The sequence below is a fragment of the Ochotona princeps genome, chromosome 17 (assembly GCF_030435755.1).
Source record: "Ochotona princeps isolate mOchPri1 chromosome 17, mOchPri1.hap1, whole genome shotgun sequence".
Classification (NCBI taxonomy): domain Eukaryota; kingdom Metazoa; phylum Chordata; class Mammalia; order Lagomorpha; family Ochotonidae; genus Ochotona; species Ochotona princeps.
The window spans coordinates 36,500,599-36,523,201 of record NC_080848.1 but is presented as its reverse complement, the minus strand read 5'-3'; the positions used below and the strand labels follow the sequence as shown (position 1 = coordinate 36,523,201).

Below are 22,603 nucleotides of genomic sequence, written 5' to 3'. Positions count from 1 at the left end.
TTTTAAAAGGAAATGCTACAACCTGGTTAGGGACACAATTGTGTTAGATGGGAGAAACAAAATAGAATTTGCTTCTTTACAATAATCTGTATTTTGGTAAGCAGCTCAAAGATAATAGCCCAAGGTTTGATCTGTTCCTTAGAAAAGGTTCTATCTAAAAAATGAGACACTTTTCTTCCATTAATATAGGAGATTCACACTTCTATATCTTACCTACATTATTTTCTGATTTTACTACACACTAAGACACTTCACATTTGTGAGCATGGGACAAAACACAGGACTATATAAACCTCCAAGGAAAGGGCTGGCTGCTGTGTTGGGCCAAATCTCTGCTTCAATACTAGTGGCTTGGGCCCGGTACAGTGACTTAGTAACTAAAGTCCTTGCCTTGAATGTGCCGGGATGCCATATGGGAGCCAGTTCTAATCCCCGCAGCTCCACTTCCCATCCAGCTCCCTGCTTGTGGCCTGGGAAAGCAGTTGAAGACAGCCCAAAACCTTGGGACCCTGTACCCGCGTGGAAGACCTGGAAGAAGTTCCTGGCTCCTGGCTTTGGATTGGCGCAGCACCGGCCATTGCGGTCACTTGGGGAGTGAATCATTGGACAGAAGATCTTCGTCTCTGTCTCTCGTCCTCTCTGTATATCTGACTTTCCAATAAAAATAAAATAAATCTTTAAAAAAAAACTAGTAGTGGCTCAGAATGGGTAGAAGGTGCAGAAAGAACTTACTGTTAGCAAGCAAGAAAGATAGCTATAAGGAGAAAGCCCCTCACACTAATACCAAATCTTTCTCTCCCAGTGGCCATTTCTGTTGATTTTACAGTTTAGAAGAATGTCAGATATTTTAGCAGTCTTTCTTACTTCACTCCTTTGATCCTCAACAAAAATATAGAATTATTAATGGAATAAAATAAGAGGATCAATGGCATCATTATTAAGAAATACAGAGAGAAACTACATAAAGGTTGTGATTTATTGTTTTCTAAACCATCTTTGCAGAGGAATCACCACCAGAGTTCTGAACTTGTCATGGTTCATTTCTCTCCGCATCACTTGTCTCTTACTAAATCACAAGACTTAATAATAGCTCCTTCCTTAGCACTATTTTACTTAATTGCAAATTATGGTTCCACATTCTGCTTAACTTATCTCTCCACTCACACAAGTGTTAAGCAGAAATTAAGAAAGGAAAGATTGTAATTAATGACCACCTCCTCATAAATATCAACCCAGAGCATTCACTTGTAAGAAACTCAGGCATTCTTGCCTTAACTGAGGACTGAAATAACAAAACCAAACAAAAACAGAACCTTAAGTGCCCTGATAGAAATGTACAGTATGAGTTATACCATCTATCTTTACACACATATAGACACTCATATGTATATACAATATATACACACAAATGATAATAGCTATACCAAAAATGTGCATATTAAACAGTTTTAAAAAGCCAGTAGATCATGGTATAATACAATTTATTTCCACTAGTGAATGGCACAAATGGAGAAATGCAAAGGAGTTGTTTCAAGTATAATGAAGTTGTTTTCACAGGTGAAAATAAATAGTATTATTCCAGTGTCCAACACAATGTATTTTCTAAAAGTTTAAAATGCTAGACATTTAGTACTTGAAGCAGCAGAAAGTAACAAAAGTCTGCCTTATGTTCTGAAAAATATGCTCATAAAGTTTTCAGTTTTTCAAAAGAGGATAAGGGAAAACTGGTGGAGTGGAAGGGAATACCCAGACAGCTTCTTCAGTGGATTGAGTGGTATCTACCTGATGTCGAGGCAGCCAAAATGAATGACTATGCGAAACACTATAATTTATCAATAAATCTTTGACTGAGAATACTAAGCATATTACCTCCGTGAGTGCTGATTCAAATAGAGGACTATTCATCTCTAGGTACAGAAATGGAAATTCTGAATAAAAACAGGAAAAACACAGCTTTCAGCTAACATGATGGATGTAATGGCAATATTATCAGATCCTATAATTTGGAATCAGAGCTGATTTCAAATAAAAAGGAAAAACACATTCAAAGGGAAGAGAATCCAATTAGAGATAATTTATTTCAAGACAGGATTTGCATTTTTTAAATGCTAACTCAAAAAAAAAATGGGGAGGGGAGGGAAGAGGGGGAAACATTAAGAAATTTTTACTGCCAGGTTCTGGATACCAGATATAGCATTTATAACTTATGCTAAACATATTTCCCATATTTTTAGTTTTCTTAACCATACATATAATGAGTGAAAACCAACACTGAGGAGGAGGTAGTGTTATTTGATCAAACATTGACATTTGCATACTTAACAAAATGGTCACTCTTTCTTGAGGGAATCTCAAACCTTTTCAATTTCCTGCTATGCGCATTATACTCTGTGATGATCTTTAGCATATGAGAGTCCTTAAAAAGTTAGAGCTTACAAACACACGCAAACCAATTAGTTTAAATCATTTTATGCAAACACTATATATTTTAATTAAAATTTAATAGTATAAATCTGTATTAAGTCATGACCTATGTAAAAACTGGTTGCCACACAATTAGATACAAAGCCATCCTGGACAGACACCCAGAGTCAAAGATTCAATCACATTTTTATATAAATACATACTATTCTGAATGAGCTTGGTAATCCAATTTGACTAACTTAAGTTCACAACTGGATTTTAAAGTTTATTACTGGTAATATTTAGGATTTAAAGAGTTCTGCATGTAAAACTGACCTGCTTCTCTGTTTTATTAATTTAGTACAGAGGGACAAGATATATGAGGAATTATTTTAAAGGTATCAAATTCCATCATACTTGTGGACATTTTATTATTTAATTGTGAAGCTCTCTCATATCTTGTTCCTAATAGGCAGATTACTCAATTTATTTCAAATACTGTATATTAACTTGTTTTTGAATGCAAGAAAGACAGGGAAAAAACTAAAATCCCCTTCCTTTCACTAACTCAAGTATACCTCAAGAGTGGCAACCTGAATGATGACCATCAGGATAGTACATTTGGGGGCCTACTGGAAACATTCTAAAACTGTGTGAATTCCACTGTAAGCTTGGCTTTAAAAATATTTACATTAAAATATTAATATTTCTTCCAGTTACCTTCAAATCAAATGCCAGAAACTTTAAGGGGAGAATTCATAGAGTAGACTGACATCCCTGGGAAACAGTTTGTTTAAGAAAAACCAAGACTTTAAGAAGGATAGATTATTATTTGGTCATTAGTCTGGTCTAACTAAATAATATCATTGAGAGGAACCTTGGAGCTCTCTGACTATATAAAAAACAGGATCCAGAGATAGCAGCAAGGACTCTTCAAGACAACTGGGCAGGGAATAGAAAAATAACTTGCAAGAAATTCTGATATGTCACTGGAAAGGATACCCTTTTCTTCAAGTCAGATTCACAGCACCCTGCCCACCCACCTCCAATCCAATTTCCATACAAGTAATGCAATACCAAATAACACTGGCTTTCAACATTGGGTTGATCCTTCATTGTAAAACAAAACTAAACAAAATATGCTGCCTTCCCACTCAAAATAATGCTAGTTTTTGTCAGGAGATTCCCTGATCCTGATAACCACCATCACCCTGCCTCTTTTTGATTCGCCAAACTTCCTAGTTCCTTTTCAGTAGTACTTTAACACTTAGGCTTGAGACTTTTTGGAAGTGGTGTTTCCTATTGTATGATGTTAACATGGTGCCAAATGGTCACTAAGTCTCGATGAACTAGAAGTTTGTAAAGTACTGCAGCAACAAAAATAGCAAAAAGAAGAAGAAAAAAAAAAAAAAACAACAAAAAACCAACAAACACAAAAGAGGACCTGCACATGCAGCAAAAATCTACAGTGGTGATGAAGATTAGTCAGCAGCTGGTAAAGTCATTGGCTCAGTGACTCCTGGTTCACTATGGCAACTAAACATTTAAATAATTGGCTATTCTACTTGTAAACAGGAAATCCCATAAGCCAAAGGGGATAAACAAATTACACTGAAGTAGTGTGATGAGAATTTCAATACATGGCAGTCTGCAAATATGGCATCTTTCAAATGCCTCTGGCATTTGATTTACATTGGCTGTGTGTCTGTTTCTTACAAAGCAAAAGTACTGTCTGGGGTCTTGGGGGTTATAGAGCTTAGCTAGGATGACACATCACAGTATAAGCAACAAAACGTCAGGATATTAGGTTTCATATTGTCACTCACACATCAGACATTTCCACATATGAAGTTTCCAAAACCCCTCTTATCACCCTTCTGGTCTTTCCCCTTGAAAGTTCACTGGTTTGCTAATATACTTTCCATGCAACTTGTGATCTCCTTAATCACTCACATCTTACTGTAACACAAAAAAAGGAACAACTGAATGGTAAAAAACCACTGACACATCTATAAAGCATTCAAAAAGGAACTAAGTTGTTTCCACCATCTGAAAAACTCAGTGCAATCCTTTAGTGTTCATGGATTTCTTTTTTTTTTTTTTTTAACTCCAAATGAGGCTGAGAAATCAAGTCAATTTAACAAAGAAATTACACTGGTGAGGGGATGCAGAGATGTTCCATAATAAATTATTCAGCAATTGCTGCCTGCTGTTGAGTGGCTCATAAAAACTTGGGATAAATAGAAAGGCTTTAGATATTTTCATAAATTTCCTTTTGCCATAGTTCACTTTTTGCAGTATTCAGAAAATATCCCCTATGTAGCCAATTTCTTTTTACCACATGCATGAGACGTGTGTATGTGTGTGTGTGTGTGTGTGTAAACATACTCACACACTTACATATTTAATATTAATTCCCCTTTCCAAAATTTCCCCAAAAGCTTAAAAACCAAAACAAAACCCGGCAGCCAAATACTATGACATCCCAATTAGTAAACACAAAAACAGAATGTTTTACAAAAATGAATAAAATATACCATATGCACTCAGCTCCTCACCACAGTACCCAAGTGAGGCGGCTGCTGTGACGATGTCTGTAGGCAGTTTCTTTTGGCAGACAGCTCCAGCGGAATTGCCACTTAATTATTAAGTTATGTATAAGACATATGTGACCCATTGGATATTTGTGAAGTGACACTCGTGCTTCTGCTCATGCCCTGCTCCGTCCGTCCCCCAGAAGCTGTCCGCCTCAGAGCCTGGGGGCTATTGCGGACTCCCATACTGCTACCTCGAGGTACCCCTTGTATTGGCCCCGAGGGGTGACCCCATGGCTGGGGTCCACCTTGCATTGGATGCCCCCAAGCTTGTGGTGGGCCACCCATGGGATGACCCCAATGAGGTCCTGGACCCCCAGTAGGATTATGAGACCAACTAGAAGCTCCAGGGTAGCTGTGGCTGAATGCCTCAGGAGAGAGATTAGAAAGAACCATGTTACTAAAACCTAGTCTCATGCTTTCAGAGTCAAAAGCTTCAATTTCTCTGGCTTGACGTTCTAACAAGCTTCGTATTCTTTCTGTGCGTTCATTCTGCAAAGCCAACATTTCTTCTTCAATCTGTTGGGGATTAGGTGTGACAAGGAAAAAGAAAGCACAATTACTTTTTAGAAGTTATAAACTGAGGAAGTAACAATTATTCAGCTTTAAAGTGGCTATTGTATGGATATACATTTAAAATCAAAAGCGATACATGGTAGGAATCATACATCATTGATCTTTCTTTTTTAAAGATTTACTTATTTTTAGTTAAAAGGAAGAGTAACAGAAAAGGAGAGATCTTCCATCTGGTGGTTCACTCTCAAAACAGATACAACAGCAGCCAGGAGCTTCTTCTGGGTCTCCCACATGGGTTCAGGGACCCAAGGATTTGGGCCTTCCTTTGCTGCTTTCCCAGGTTTATATAAACAGAGAGATGGATGGGAAATGGAGAACCAAGATATGAAATGGTGCCCATGTGGGATGCCGGCACTACAGGTGGAGGATTAACTTGTTATACCATCATCCTAGCCACAATAATTAACACTTTTATTGTTCAATACGTTTCTCTTCTGATTACTTTCCAAGAAGGCTAGCAGTGCAACTTCACAGTGGGAACTGGCTTCACTCCTACACTTTACCAGGCTTTATGAAATATGTAGGCTTTGGTTCATACATCAAGAGCAACTATGCCAATTAGCACTATTTAACTCTGAACCACTAGATGGAGCTAAAATAATAATCACCTTCACTTGTACACACACACACACACACGCACACACACACACACACACACACACACACACACACAGATATTTACACCATTTGTTCGAAGGGCAGAGTTACAGAGAAAAAGGGTGACAGAGAGATTCCATGTACTGATTCCCTCTTCATATGGTCACAAAATGTCCAGGGCTGGGTCAGGCTGAAGCCAGGAACCTGCAACTCCATTCTGGTCTCCCACATTAGTAACAGGGGCCTAAGGTTTCATCAGCAAAGAGTTGGATGGTAAGCGGAGCAGCCAGGGCTCAAACCTGAGCTCATAATGGGTGGTCAGCATCAGAGCAGTTGCTTAACCTGCGGTGCCACAATGCTGGTTCCCAACCACACAATATTTCTCAGTACTACTCCTGAAATATTTATGTAAGTTTTTCTTCCGGTGGTGATTTGGAAGCAAAAGAAATACTTCAGATTGAATTTTAAATACAAAAGTTGGAATCAAGCAACTCAGAAAATCTAGGGACAAAATACACATATTTCCCAAAATGTAAATATTTCTATACTTGCCATCTTAAATGAGAAATATACTTAACATAGCTTTTTACAGGCAAATGAGAAAGTATTAAAGACAGAAAGAAAAAAGTATTAAAGGGCTCCAGTTCATGTCTGGCTGCTCCATTTCTGCTATGAACTAGGAAGGCAGTGGAGGTAGAAGATGGACCAAATCCTTGGGTCCCAGACTCCATATGGAAGATATTTAGGAATCTCCTGGCTCCCAGCTTTGGCTTAGCTCAGCTATGACTGTTGTGGTCGTTTGGGGCGTGAACCAGTAGACAGACGATTTCTGAGTCTCTGTAACTCTGCCAATCTTTTTTCCTTTTTTAAAGATTTATTTATTAATTATTTGAAAGAGTTACAGAGAAAGGAGAGATATCTTTCATCTGTTGGTTCACTTCTCAAATGGTTCCAACCGAGCTGACTTGGAGCCTGGAGCCAACAGCCTCGTATATATCTCCCAAGAGGGTGCAGAGGACCAAGGACTTGAGCCATCCTCTGCTGCTTTTCCAGACTGTAAGTAGAGAGCTGGATCTGAAGAGGAGCAGCTGGGACTTGAACCAGCACCCATACAGGATGTTGCAGGCGCCATAGGCTGAGGAACAGCCTGTTTGGGTCACTGTGTCAGACTCTACATGGATTTTTTAAAAAAATCACACTTTGAAATTTGATAATATCTTCTATTTTTATTGCAAAAGCTATGGAAACAGAGGAAAATCTACAGGCCTATGGCCTTGTAATATCCTTCACTCTTTCCCCAACTCGGATTCAAGTGTGCCATACAAATTCTCTATTTCTTTTTCTTGCTTCAGCATTCTGAAGAATGGAAATGAATTTGTGGGCTTCAGTTCTATTCTCTAATATATCTGACAAAGAAGTAAAAATGCTTGTAGAAGTAACAATTGTTTCAGCCTGACTTTCCATCTGTTTGGAACTGGTTCTACCTACCCTGTGTGCCTCAGTAATCTTTCACCTATCTGTACAGTTTCAGATATTCCTGATCTTTTGTCCCTGCCTCTCCCAGGTATTACTGCAACTCTTTTTCTTCACTTTCAAATCTTTCTTCAAACTCCTTACACAGAGCTAGGTATACAAAAAAATGAAGAACACAGAATCAGAACTGCTACTTTCACAATTCACATAATCACATTCTGTCTTTAACAATTACTACTTAATTATATCCCCTTCATTTTTAGAACTCAACAACTGTAAGGCTCATAATGAGCCAATAATTTTAAGGGGAAAAAAAAAACCCTCCACCAAACTGATATTAATGAAACACAGTAAACAGTAATCTAATGCAACCCGTCCATATAAAACAGCTTATAAATTTTTTTAATAGAAGCAACTATTGGAACAATGATCTTCCTTCTCTTATGTATACCTTTTGTTCTAAGAGTGCCCTGCGGAGGGAGACTCTCTGTTCAAGCTCCCGAAGTTCTCGATCATGTTGTGCCTCAGCTTGCATCTTGATTTTGCTCTGATATGCATTCAACAGCTCCAGTTCCTGCTGCAGCTGCATCTTCAAAACCTGGCACTCTGCTTCCTGTGCTTCGTCCAAACGTAGCTGAGAGACAAAGAAAAAGATAACCTACTGTGAGTTCTCTATTCAGGAACAATAGAAACAGGAACCAGTGACAGTAGAGGATACCAAATTCAATGACAGCATTATGAAGACAAAGCTAATATATGCTTTGGAGCAAACGTGAATAATCACACTTTTCCTAAGGAAATCCTAGATTATGGCTAGGTAACACAGAACTCTAAATATCTCCCTTCTTCCCTAGTAGAAATAACTATAGAACAGCAACCAGAAGACTCAAGTTTAGAGACCAAATCCATGTAGCACCCCCCCTTTTTTTTTTTTGCTGCCTGGCCTGCAATGCCTGAAGTATTTAGTTTTTAGTTGTTTAACAAAAAGTTTATACAACTCGTATATACAAAATATTTCATATTTGCATTTATTTTTTTTAAGATTTATTTATTTTTATTGAAAAAGCAAATATACAGAGAGGAGGAGAGACAGAGAGGAAGATCCTCCATCCGATGGTTCACTCCTCATGTGGCCGCAATAGCTGGAGCTGAGCTGATCCAAAGCCAGGAGCCAGGAGCCCTTCCGGGTCTCCCACGCTGGTGCAGGGTCCCAAGACTTTGGGTCATCCTGGACTGCTTTCCCAGGCCACAAGCAGGGAGCTGGATGGGAAGTGGGGCGCCTACATGGGATCCTGGCGCGAGCAAGGTGAGGACTTTAACCACTACGCTATAGCGCTGGGCCCCATATTTGCATTTAAACAAAATCACTTGAGTTCCCAACTGTAGTACTAATTTTTGACCACCACTTACCAAATTTGTTGCTCCAGTCTTAAAAAATTAAGATCTGTATTAGCAGAGAGTCAATTCAGAATCTCCTATGTAAACACATTAGTAAGAACTCTGCATGTAGCATGACAATTCCAGGCAATGCTGAGAGAAAGAATACTATTGAACCACCACCACCACTACATCCCAAGTTGTAACAGAGATGGCACTTACAACTAACATTTTACTTTCTGGGATTTCATTCAGGTGATTGAAGTAAAAGGACATTAAGTTTGTTTTCTTTGAATAAAGCAAACTCACAGCTTGTGTAGACAGCATTTCATTAATACTGTGATCATACTGCTCAGCCAAGATGGCTAACTTCCGGGTCTGCTCCTCCTTGAGCCTCTTTAGAACAGCTTTGTGCTCACTCTTTGGTGTAGTCTCCAGCAGATGATTTCTTAACGCTTTGTACTGTCTGGTTTGGATTTTGCAGGTATCCTGAAATTGCTTTTTTATTTGGAGTTCTTTAGACTAGAGGAAAAAAGATACGAGTTTAATATCCATACACATCTTTAAAACAAAAATTCCGTAGCAGTAGAACATAGAACAAAAAAACATTTATCACAAGACTTACTACAGATTTGCTTTTATTTGCAAGGCAGATTTACAGACAGAAGAAAAGACAGAAAGGTCTCCCATCTGCTGGTCCACTTCTCAAATGGCCGGAATGGACAGAACTGACCGGACCCAAAGCTGGGAGCTAAGAGCTTCTTCTGGGTCTCTTTTTTGGGTGCAGGTTCCCAAATACGTGGGCCATCCTCTACTGCCTTCCCAGGCCATAGACAGAGAGCTGGATCTGCTTATATCCTCGACCTCTCTCTAACGTGACTGTGAAGGAACTGGAGGATGGCCCAAAAGCTTGAGTCTACCACCCTTGAGGGAGACCAGGATGGAGTTCCTAGCTCCTGGCTAAAGGTTGGCTGAGCTCCAGATGGCTCATGGTGCAATTTGGAGAATGAACTAGCAGAATAGAAGATCTAAACTCTTTACTGTCTTTCAAGTAAACAAATATATCTTAAGAAAAAAAGCAAGCACCTTTGCTTTTTATCTGAAATACCGACAATTTAATTTTTCTTTTAAAATAATTAGGCCCCGTTTAGTAGCCTAGCAGCTAAAGTCCTTGCCTTGAACGCACCAGGATCCTATATGGGTGCCAGTTCTAATCCTGGCAGCCTCACTTCCCATCCAGCTAGCTGTTTGTAAATTTAAATGTTGGTACTTGTTTTTTTAAAAAAACTATTTAAAAGGCAAAGTAAGAGGTGAGAAGGTAAATCTTCTACCTGCTGACTCACCCGCAAATGGCCAAGTTGATCAGTTTTGGGCCTGGCTGAAGCTAGCAGCTGGCAACTCCATTTGGGTCCAAGCACTCAGGCCATCTTCCACTGCCTTCCCAGGTACGTTGGCAGTGAGCTAGCTTGGACATGGAGCTGCTGGGATCTGAACAGGCATTCCAGTACTGGGTGCAGCACTGGCAGGCCACTGCTACACAATGCCAGCCCATGACTGTGTTTTCATGTATGCCAAGAGAACTGTAATGATTTCCTACTACTGCCCAATGACAAAAAACTTATGAGAAATTATTTAATAAGAGTAAGATGAACACTTTTGCCGATAATAAACTATACCTCTCAACGTCTGACTTAAGTGAAAGCAAGATGTAAATAAGCTACAATTATTTCCACTTATTTAACATGGACAAAGCTCCATGTGGATGGCAGCTGAAGGCAATCTTATACAATTCATTCCACAGAAAAAGCAAGTCCCATTCCAAATCCTAATCAAAACATTTAAGCATGTAAATTAAAGCTTCTTCCCCAATTTAAAGCTTTGAAGGGATTGGTGTCCTGGCAAAATAGTATCATCACATGTACTGTATCTTACAGGTTTGGTCATATTTCTAATACACATATGAATTGCTCTTTACTCCCACACAGCTTTCCAGAAAAAAACAAAGAGCATTTTTAAAAGGAATATATATATACATACATTTAATGGAAAGACAGAACAGATTCTACAGAGAACAGAGAAACAGAAACGCCCCAAATGCCTGCAGGACCCAGAGCTGAGCCAATCTGAAACAGGAGCCAGGAGCTTCTTCCTGATTTCCTACACAAGTGGAACAGCTCGTACACAAACTGGTGGCCATGTAGGATCTCAACACTTGCAATGTAAGGATTTAGCCATTGAGTCATCACACTGGACTTAAAAAAGAGCAATTTGATAGTTCGAGTATCAATTTGAAAAGGATTGGCAGGGACAGAGAGGGGTTTAATTAATATTGTGGGATGTGGACCTTACTGAATTAAAGAGGAATAAAATGTACAGACATGTAGGAATCAATGAGGTCCTGTCACTAATGACAGCCTATATATATATTCACTATTTTTGTTTTTGCTTATTAATACTCAGGTGATTTCACTTCAAATATTTAAGTTAAAAACTTATTTGATTATTTAACAGCATTCCTTGTAGTTAAATTTTTGCTATTTCATTGCATGATGATGAAAAATATAAGCAAAATTGCAATGACAAGTATTCCATATTACAACCATCCAAATAAAACACTCTCTCAATTTTTTGATAATTAGACATATGTCGTAGACATTTCCTGCTAACATGGATGCCTTTTGATTCATTTTCCCTCTGTAAAGAAGCTTAGGATTGGTGTGGGATTTGGCACAATAGTGCCAAGCATCACTTCTCAAGTGCCTGAATTCAAGTCTTAGCTCTGCTTCCGATTCCAGCTTCCTGCTAATGCATGTTCAGGTAGGCAGCAGTAATGGTGCAAGTGGTTAGTGCCTGTCACCCCTTGGGGTACCTAGACGGAATTCTAGGCTTCTGGCTTGGATCTGCTCAAGCTCTTCCTAGTGTGGCTTTTTGGGAAAGTGAATTACCAGACCAAACAAAACAAAACAAAACAAACTGTTGCTCATTCTCTTTGTCTTTCACGCTAAAACAAGTAAACAAGCAGGTCAGGCAAAATATACCTTCAAACTCTTAGGCTGTTGTCGAACCTCCATGACATGTTTCCGCCTTAGTTCTCTTTCCCTTCGTTTATTATATTCCAGCTGGTTAGTGAGCTCAGTCTGATGTTGCAATCTGATCAACTCACAGCGCATCTTCTGAATTGTATTGAGGTGGCGGAACTCCAGTTCTTGCATTGATTCATGTTGTCGCAGAAGCATGGCATGCTCCAAGTCCTTCTGAGTCTGTCTTTTATTTAACTCCTAAACCATAACACACAAAAAAAGGATATAATTAATTGCTATACAATGCTAGAAACAAAAAATCCTAGGTAACAGAATGAGAAGACACATGTAATTAATTCTTTGATTCAACAGTATATATTAAAAGCAGATATCATGGGCCCGGAGGCGCGGCCTAGCGACCAAAGTCCTCGCCTTGAACGCCCCGGGATCCCATACGGGCACCGGTTCTAATCCCGGCAGCTCCACTTCCCATCCAGCTCCCTGCTTGTGGCCTGGGAAAGCAGTCAAGGATGGCCCAATGCTTTGGGACCCTGCACCCGCGTGGGAGACCTGGAAGAGGTTCCTGGTTCCCGGCATCGGATCGGCAAAGCACTGGCCCGTTGCGGCTCACTTGGGGAGTGAATCATCGGACGGAAGATCTTCCTCTCTGTCTCTCCTCCTCTCTGTATATCTGACTTTGTAATAAAAATAAATCTTAAAAAAAAAAAAAAAAGCAGATATCCTGGCTCAATAAGCTAATCCTATAGCTGCAAGTACTAGCATTTCATATGGGCACTTAATGAGCCAGTCTGAAGCCAGGAGCATCTTCCAGGTCTCCCAAGTGAGTGTAGGGCCCCAAGGCTTTGGGCCATCCTTTATTGCTTTCCCAGGTCACAAGCAGAGAGCTGGATAAGTGGAGCAGCCGGGACACAAACTGGGAGACATATGGGATCTAAGTGCTTGCAAGGTGAAGACTCAGCCAACTGAGTCATTGCACCGGACCCTACTGGCATTTTTTTAATACAGGGTGGCCTTCAGATCTGAAATATTTACCAACAGCTTCATCTTCTATGGTTTCCTTTTAGAAGCCCCCTCCCATTTTTTAATAAATATGTATTATTTATAATAAATTAAAAAAAAAAAGAAGCCCCCTCTCTTCATTATTCTGTTGGAGTAGTTCTGCCAGAGATCTTTCTTTTTTTAAGATTTATTTTTATTGGAAAGTCAGATATACAGAGAGGAGAAGAGACCGAGAAGATCTTCCATCTGCTGATTCACTCCCCAAGTGACCGCAATGGTTGGAGCTGAGCCAATCTGAAGCCAGGAGCTTCTTCCGGGTCTCCCACATGGGTGCAGGGTCCTAAGGCTTTGGGTCATCCTCGACTGCTTTCCCAAGCCATAAGCAGGGAGCTGGATGGGAAGTGGAGCTGCGGGGATTAGAACCGGCATGGATATGGGATCCCAGCGCGTGTAAGGCGAGGACTTCAGCTGCTGGGCTATTGCGCTGGGCCCCTGCCAGAGCTCTTTCTATTTCTCCTCCTTCCTCTGCCCGCCATCCATTATTTACTTACACAAGGAAAATAAACACATACCTACGTTACATAAATACATATCTAGCCACACTCATGTTATTTGGATGGAATCATATGAACATGTTATTTCTGCAGTACAGGATTCAAAAAATGAATTTGATGTTAAAAGCATAGCAGCATATTACATTATAAAAGCTGCTGCTAATTCACACTCCCAATGTGGAATATCAATTTATGTTCTTCGCAATAGTATAAATTAACCCATACCATTAACATGGCATGTTATCTGGATGTTATCAAACCTATAAATGTTTCTAATTGATACAAATTCCAATCTAGGCCCTGGTGCAGTGGCCCTTAGCGACCAAAGTCCTCGCCTTGAACACACCGGGATCCCATATGCACCCGGTTCTAATCCTGGCAGCCCCGCTTCCCATCCAGCTCCCTGCTTGTGGCCTGGGAAAGCAGTCGAGGACGGCCCAAAGCCTTGGGATCCTGCACCCCTGTGGGAGACCTGGAGGAAGTTCCTGGCTCCTGGCTCCAGATCGCAAAGCACCGGCCATTGCGGTCGGTCACTTGGGGAATGAATCATCGGATGGAAGATCTTTCTCTGTGTCTCTCTCTCTGTATATCTGACTTTGCAATAAAATTCAACAAATTAAAAAAAAAAAAATTCCAATCTGAATTTCTTTACTAATAATTTCCATAATTATACCATATTGCAAACTTATTTTAACCCCAACTTGACAATAAATTTATGCTCACAGGTATCCAGATCATAAAGAAAATTACATTTCCTGGTATGAGAATTTCTACATTTGCTTAATTATACAATATAGTTATAAAAATGTGTCAAATGGCAACACCTATTTCATGGAACAAAGTGCAGTTGAATGAAGCAAAGTTTGCCCAATTGATTTTCTTATATTAAAAATTATTTATTCCATTCATAGAAATTTGGTAAATATTTACTGAATATATGACAAGTCAGAGAGTAGGGATATAAAAAAGTTCATTAATATTGTCTCCAACCTTATACAACTTCCACTATATTGTGACAAAAGTATATCTGTAATTGTATTTGAGAAAGCCCAAAGAAGAATATTTGAAAGTAAAAGCATCTGGAAGTCAGGAAAGGAATTTCTGAGGAGGTGACATTGGAATAAAAATAAGATAGACTATAACACGACTGGCATATTTTCAACAAAGATTACATTGATAACTCAGCCATTAAAAAGACTTTATAATATCATTGGCAACTAGATGGTCCCAACTAGAGACCAGTATTCTCAGTGAAATAAGTCAATCCCAAAAGGATAAATACCACGTTCTCTCTGATATAAAGCAGCCTTCATGAAAATTCTAAAATTAAAAACGCTTTCCATATGGTTTTTGCTGCAGCCCATGTGTTCTGATATTTTTGTTTTTATTTTCATTTTTTTGAAATAGTTTCTTTTTCTTATCAAATTTTTCACTGTAGCATCATTTTACCCAAGAAGCTTTTGTGTTTTTTCATTTCTTCATCGACACATTGGCTATTCAGTAGCAAGTTACTTAAATTCATGGTGCTGTATATTTTTTCTTTTAACTTCATTCCTGCTGCTGACTTTGTTTCATGGCTTCTCATTTAAGGGAATGTATAGTGATGGAGTAATACAGACTATCATATCCAGATGTGAAAATACAATGAAGTATGTATCTCTCTCTTTTTTTTTAAAGATTTGTTTTATTTTTATTGGAAAGTCAGATATGCAGAGAGGAGGAGAGACACAGAGAAAGATCTTCCATCCGATGATTCATTCCCCAAGTGACCGCAATGGCCGGTGCTTTGCGATCCGAAGCCAGGAGCCAGGAACTTCCTCCAGGTCTCCCACAGGGGTGCAGGATCCCAAGGCTTTGGGCCGTCCTCGACTGCTTTCCCAGGCCACAAGCAGGGAGCTGGATGGGAATTGGAGCTGCTGGGATTAGAACCGGGTGCATATGGGATCCCGGTGTGTTCAAGGCGAGGACTTTGGTCGCTAGGCCACTGTGCTGGGCCCAAAGTATGTATCTCTACTTCCAAACCCAAGAAGGACTGCCAGTGAAACTGTTGGATATATCTTGATAATAGGATGCTGGACTGTCTGGCACTGTATGTACCAGCAATGTGAGGACATACTTAAGTAACAGAATGATGGACTTATGATTGCTTATGAAGGACTACATTATTGTAATAATATGGGGAAAAATTAGTCGGGAGGAAAGAATTTGGGGAGGGGATAGGGAAATCCTAGACCCTATGCAGTTGTACTATAAAATTCAAACTTTTAAAAAAAAATTACATTGATGAAACATTTAAAATTTCAAGTCATTCAAACGTACCTCCCTGACAAGGTCTTGCTCTAAGTTATGACGCCCAAGTAACATTCTTCTTTTGAAGCGACGGCATTCCAGCTCTAGATATTGCCGCTGACGTCGAAGAAGGTTAGCTTCTTCTTCTGCTTGGAAATGCTGTATATTTTCCTTCTGTTTGGAAAGCCACTCTTGCTTTTCTTTTTTGGGAGTACTCTGGTTTTCATTCAACTCCTGCAAGCACATAAAAAATATTTAATACAAAAGCTAGAAAAACATCTGGTGAACTTAAGTAAAAGTGGTGATTACATTTTCTCTGTAATGTTCAGATAGAGAAGGTAAGGTTGAGTTATCCATGTAACAGGCAGGGAAAGAGACATATACCTAGAAAAAACACATACTTTTCTACATTTCTGATGGCTCCTAGCTGCAAAGCACACAATAATTTGCTAAAAAAATAAAACATGGGCCTGGAGCGATAGCCTAGTGCCTAAAGTCTTTGCCTTGCATATGCCATGATCCCATATGGGTTCCAGTTCTAATCCTGGCAGCCTCACTTCCCATCTAGATCCCTGCTAGTGGCCTGGGAAAATAATGGAGGACAGCCCAAGGCCTTGGGATCTTGCACCCGCGTCAGAGACCCAGAAGAAGCTCCTGGCTCCCGGCTTTGGACTGGCGCAGCTCTGGTCATTGTGCCCACTTTGAGAGTGAATCAGCGGATAGAAGGGCTCCCTCTCTGTCTCTCCGCCTCTCTGTATATCTGACTTTCAAATAAAAATAAAATAAATCTTTAAAATTGGAGGTGGACCAGTCAGGAGACAGGCGCCAGAGCTTCTTTCAGTTTTCCCACATGGGTATAGCTGCTCAAATATTTTGGGAATCTTTCACTGCTTTGCCAGGCCATTAGCAGAGAGGCGAATTGAAGTAGAGCTGTTAAGACTTAACTCAATGCCTATATGGGGTGCCAGTGCTGCAGGTGCAAGCTTACCCTACTACGTTAGAGTAAAGGACGAACCTCTCTAAACACACATCAACAAGGCTAATTTTTTTTTTTTTTTAGATTTTATTATTATTGGAAAGCCGGATATACAGAGAGGAGGAGGGACAGAAAGGAAGATCTTCCATCCCATGTTTCACTCCCCAAGTGAGCCGCAACGGGCCAGTGCTTTGCCGATCCGATGCCGGGAACCAGGAACCTCTTCCAGGTCTCCCACGCGGGTGCAGGGTCCCAATGCATTGGGCCGTCCTCGACTGCTTTCCCAGGCCACAAGCAGGGAGATGGATGGGAAGTGGAGCTGCCGGGATTAGAACTGGCGCCCATATGGGATCCCGGGGCGTTCAAGGCTACGCTGCCGGGCCCAACAAGGCTAGTTTTTTAAAAAAGATTTATCTTGGCCACAAGCAGGGAACCAGATGGGAAGCGGACCAGCCAGGACATGAACCAGCACCCAAATGGGATCCTGGTGGGTGCAAGGTGAGGATTCAGCCACTAGGTCATTGTGCCAGGCTCAGAAGGCTAATTCTTACACAACAAAGTATTTGTTCTATTTAAGAATTACTCTTATTTTATCAAGATCAATTAATTTGTCACATATAATTAATTATATGAACTAAACATTTCAGTTGTTCATAGATACAACTGGATCTAAGGGTTTCTTCAAAGTTAATGCTAATTACTTTTTTTAAAAGTTCAGAAGCAGTACATATTAAGCAACTAGATATGAAACCATGTCAGTGGGAGCCCGCCATGGCCTAAGTGGGGGAATGTCCCAGACAGCCCCAAACCATACGGTCCACAATAGTGATAGTGGGAAGGTGGGCCGCAGACTGTTTAGGGAAGTGGGTCTGGGGGAATATATGGGAGTGGGGGCTGCCAAATTAATGTTTGATATTTGCAGAATGACTCCCAGGGGACTCCATGGACTGGACCACTGCACTTGTGGGTGAGGAGTGACTCTCTGGGCTTCCATAACAAGGCCTCTACTCTTGTAGGTAAATGAAGGAGATGAGATAGGTTGGTTTAGAAAGGGGCTGGTGCTGTGGCTTAACATGTTAATCTCCCAAATGTGGCACTGGCATTACAACTGAGCGCCAGTTTGAGTCTTGGCTGTTCCATTTCTGATCAGCTCCCACATTTGACCTGGGAAAACAGTGGAGGATGGCTAAGTTCTTGGGACTCTGTACCAACGAGCAAGACCCAGAAGAGAATCCTGGCTTTAGATCAGTTCAGCTCTAGCTGTTGCAGCCATCTGGGGAGTGAACCAGTGGATGGAAGATCTCTCAGTCTCTTTTTCTTTTTGTAAACCAGCCTTTCAAATAAAAATGAATAAATCTTATCATTTTTTTTAAAAGGGAAACTGGAGGACGGAGAGCATGTCTGGGTCAGGCCAAGGCACCAACCTACATGTGCTTGTGTACTGGGCTAAGCAGCATCACCTGCCACCTACTAGTACATGTAGGCTAGGGCTGGGAGGTCTGCCTGGGAGGGCTTGGCTGAATAACTGCTGGAAGTGCAGGGGCTGGGCCAAGTAAGGCTGGGCCGCAGCACCCATAGATACATGAGAAAACATTGTCTGGAGCAGATTCAGTAGGGAATTTGTGGGCTCACCCTTGTGGGACTGTAGCATCTACTGGCTTGCATAAGAGGTTGCAGTGGTGATGGGCCAAGCCAGATATGACCATGGAACTCACCAACACTCATGGGAGCCAGGGTTGGGAACAGGGTGGGCTGGGCCACAGCACCTACCAGCACACATAAAAGTTGGGAAGGGGCAGGGATTGTGAGGGCAGACCATGTTGGGCAGGGTTGCAGCAGTCACCAGCATATGAGAGAACTGGGACTGTGAGCAGGTCTGGCAGGGACATGTGGGGAACTTCTCTACTAAGCCACAGCTCCCGCTGGGGAGAGCAACCTGGGGTCGGATGTGGGCCAGGCCAGGGAAGGCTGTAGCACTCATTAGCATATGTGTGGGTCAGGTCTGGGGGCAGCTGGGCTGGGCCAGGCTGAGTATCAACTGCCATGCACAGGAGCCAGGAAGGGGTGTGAACTGCAAGCTGAACTTGGGCTAGGGCTGCAGTACCTACAAGCAAGAGTTGGGACTAGGGTAGGTTGCACTAGGCCAGGCTGTAGCATCTCCCGACAAGTACCAAACCACGGGCCTGACCATTGCAGTCTGGATACAGGCACTAGCCAGCAGGTGCAAGATCTGGCACTGGAAACAGGCCTGAGAGGGGAACTTTGGGGACTCCCAGGCTAGGCCATTGCTTACACTGGTGAGCATGAGAGCTGGGACTGAGGACTGGGCCAGGCAGGGCTGCAACAGTCATCATCCTGCATTTGGGCTGAGTCTGAGAGTGGGCTGGGTTGGGCTAGGCCTCAGCACCTGCTGGTGCAAACAAGAACCAGAATTGGTGCAGGACAGCTGAGCTAGGTCACAGCACCTACTGGCAAGTGCTGAAACTGGATGCAAGTCATGTCAGCCTGTACTACAGCACTCCCTAGCAAGTGAAAGATCTGGGGCTGGGTATGGGCATAGTACGAGAACTGTGGGCACTTTCCTGCTGGGCTGGACCTCCTGTTGGTGACAATGAGACCCAGGGCTAGGGGTGGACCAGGCTGGACAAAACAGCACCCACTGGTATATGTATAGGCCGGGTTGGGCTGAGTTAAGCCTTGGCACCCGGTTGTGCCTAAGAGCCAGATGGGATGCATGATGGGACAAGTTAGGCAGCAGCACATGCAAAAACTGGTAGGGATTATTGGGGGATGCCCCGACTAGGCTGTAGTATCCATTGGTATGCATGACAGCCAGGCCCGTGACAGGCTGTGCTAGACTAAGCCACAGAATCTGTTGGTTTAAAGGTGATATGCGGTTTTGCGTGGAACTGACCAGGCAACTGTATCTAATGGTATGTACACACTGGATGGTGCAGGTGACGGACTGAAACTGATCCTGTACTGGTTGGTATATGTGTAACAGTAAAATCTGAAGTTACCTCAGGCAAGGTTTCTTGGGGGACTCCCCAGGTAGACTGCTGGACACAAACCACAGCCACAGGGAAAATTGCAGGATACGTGGCCCAACTATGAGGTACATGTATTGGGACTGGGCCTCCTTGGGCCTCCTTGGCTGCTGGTGACCATGCGGTAGAGAGCATGTCCAGATGTGCACATGGGACATGAAGCCAGCTCATCAAGACCAGTAGGGGACATCAACTGCCTCATTAGAAGATGGAAAGCAGAACCGGCTGGACAACTCTCTTGGCCAAGTTTTACAGCAAGTGTCAAAATTTGTGGATGCACTAAGGTGGACTGGTCAGCCAACAGACCTTGGAAAGATTTTCTGAACCATGGTGGAACAAAGCCAACAATATTCCAGAACTATCAAAACCACACAAGTAACACCCTTGGAACACTGTTCCTCACATTGGTGTCTCTAAGACATCACTGGGCAACTATTCCCAATCCCCTTTGTTATCTTGTAGACACAGGAAAAAAAATAAAAAAAACTGAAACATTTATTCCACTCACTTTCATCCATATCTATCTCCACCGTAAAAAGAGGCCCACAATGGCATGCATCCCTCTCAAGCACATAAACAAAAGTTTTAAGATAAATTCTAAATAGTTACCAAAAGGTAATAATCAGCACATTGTCCTATTAAAAAAAATGTGATAGTGGTTGGTGCTGTGCCTAATAAGTTATTACATGGTAACTGTCATAAAATTAAATTGTTATAATTGTTCTAAGGTAAAGTTTAATTTTATTTTATATTTTTTAAAGATGCCTTTATGTTTATTTGAAAGGCAGAGTTACAGAGAGGAGAGACAGTAAAAGAGGTTTTGCAACATGTGGTCCACTCCCTAAATGACCACAATGGCCAGAGTTGTACAGGTTTGAAGCCAGGAGCCAGAAGCTTTTTCTGGGTCTCCCACATGGGTTAAAAACTAGACCACCCTCTGCTGCTGCTTAAGGTGCATTATCAGGGAGCTTGACAGGAAGCAGGGTGGCTCGACTTAAATTGTTGCCATGTAGAGTGTTAGTGCCAGAGATAGCAGCTTCACTTACAACACTACAATGCCAGCCCTATAACATTTATTTTATTTTTAAAGAGCAAAATGTTAATTTTATTTCATAGCTCACACATTTTTATTCTTAATGACTCAGTTACTTAATAAACATGTAACTAAGCTACTATTAAAACTGTAAATGTGGGCCTGGCATGGTAGCCTAGTCCTTGCCTTGCATGCACCACCGGAATCCCATATGGGCACCAGTTCTAATTCTGGCGGCCCCACTTCCCATCCAGCTCCCTGCTGTGGCCTGGGAAAGCAGTGAGGATGGCCCAAAGGCTTGGAACAGTGCACCTGCGTGGAAGAACCAGAAGAAGCTCCTGGCTTTGGATTGATTCAGCTCTGACAGTTGTGGACACAGGGAGTGAATCATCAGATAGGAGGTCTTCCTCTTTGTCTCTGCTCCTCCGTGTATATCTGACTTTCCAATAAAAATAAATCTTTATTAAAAAAAAAATAAAAACTATATATGCAAGCACCTGATTATGTTTAGATCCTACTTGACTAGAAAGCTCAGTTAAGTGTAACTGATAACAATCAATGCCTTCATTTAAAAACCACAACCAATTCTGTGAGTTGAGTAACATTAGATATAATTAATAGAGTTACCAAGTGGTAAATGTTTATAGAATAAATACCTCTTTAAGCTGCTCTTTTCGAAGTTTATATTCTCTTTTCTGAGACTCCAAAAAGCTATTCAGTTCCTTTTTCTGTTGGGCTTGAATATGTTGCTGAAATTTCTTTTCCTCATTGGCCATCACTTTAGCCTATACAAAATTTGAAAATGAATCAAATTAATTATGTAGATAAGTTCAAAGTAGCAAGGTAAGCCGAAGATACAGTTTTCAGTGCTAGATATTCCACTTAAAAAAATATATTTTTATTCATTGGAAAGTCTTCTTCTGAGGCTCCAACATAGGTAGCAGGGCCCCAAACACTTGAGTCATTATTTGCTGCTTTCCCAGGCATTAGCAGGAAGGTGGACAGGAAGGGGAATAGCTGTGACACAAGCCATTACACATATGGAATGGCTGTATTGCAAGTGGTGGCTTTACTTGCTATGCCACAATGCCAGTCCTGGGTTACATTTTAATCTGAATCTTAATTTATAATATTTAACATTTTATGTGTGTATTAATATCACCTATTCTCTGGTATGAAAATGCTACTAAAAATGTAAGGATCGCTTCCAAACAGAGGAAAGAATAATGAACACCCTTTTGAGATCTAAAACATCTAGTGGCAATTTTATGAAATTCCTCTTATGCTGCAATAGTATAAACTGCTAAATATAAAAATGAAAATAGACACGAGAAAGCTGAATAGTATCCCATAACCATTCTAAGGTGTATAGCAGCCGGTTGTGTATACACTAAAATTCAGAAGTCAATGAAGTAGTCACAGGACGTGGTTAAGAACTTGCATTTTTTAACATATCAGTCACTCAATACCATGTCAATTAACTCCATAATGTTGCAAATTGTTGTTGATGTTATGTTGTGGCTTTTCATTGGACGGGATGACATTCTGCCAGCTGTACTTTCAGACTAGGGATGGTCTCCCCATGAAACTGTTGAATTTATCTGGACAATAAGATGCTGAACGCTATATGCATGGTACATGCTT

At 41.1% G+C, this 22,603-nt stretch overlaps 1 protein-coding gene across 1 annotated transcript in view; it reads right to left on the bottom strand.

Moving 5' to 3' along the window:
* Positions 1–1,158: 1,158 nt before the first annotated feature.
* The window catches only part of TAOK1 (TAO kinase 1), an 84,156-nt gene continuing 62,711 nt past the window's right edge, over positions 1,159–22,603 (bottom strand). The window contains exons 15-20 of the mRNA XM_058676621.1: positions 21,616–21,744; positions 15,934–16,137; positions 12,059–12,298; positions 9,330–9,542; positions 8,095–8,277; positions 1,159–5,516 (exon numbers count right to left, since the gene is read on the bottom strand). Of these exons, the coding sequence (XP_058532604.1) occupies positions 5,055–5,516; positions 8,095–8,277; positions 9,330–9,542; positions 12,059–12,298; positions 15,934–16,137; positions 21,616–21,744 (1,431 nt within the window). The 3' untranslated portion in view covers positions 1,159–5,054. The remainder of the gene's footprint in view (positions 5,517–8,094; positions 8,278–9,329; positions 9,543–12,058; positions 12,299–15,933; positions 16,138–21,615; positions 21,745–22,603) is intronic.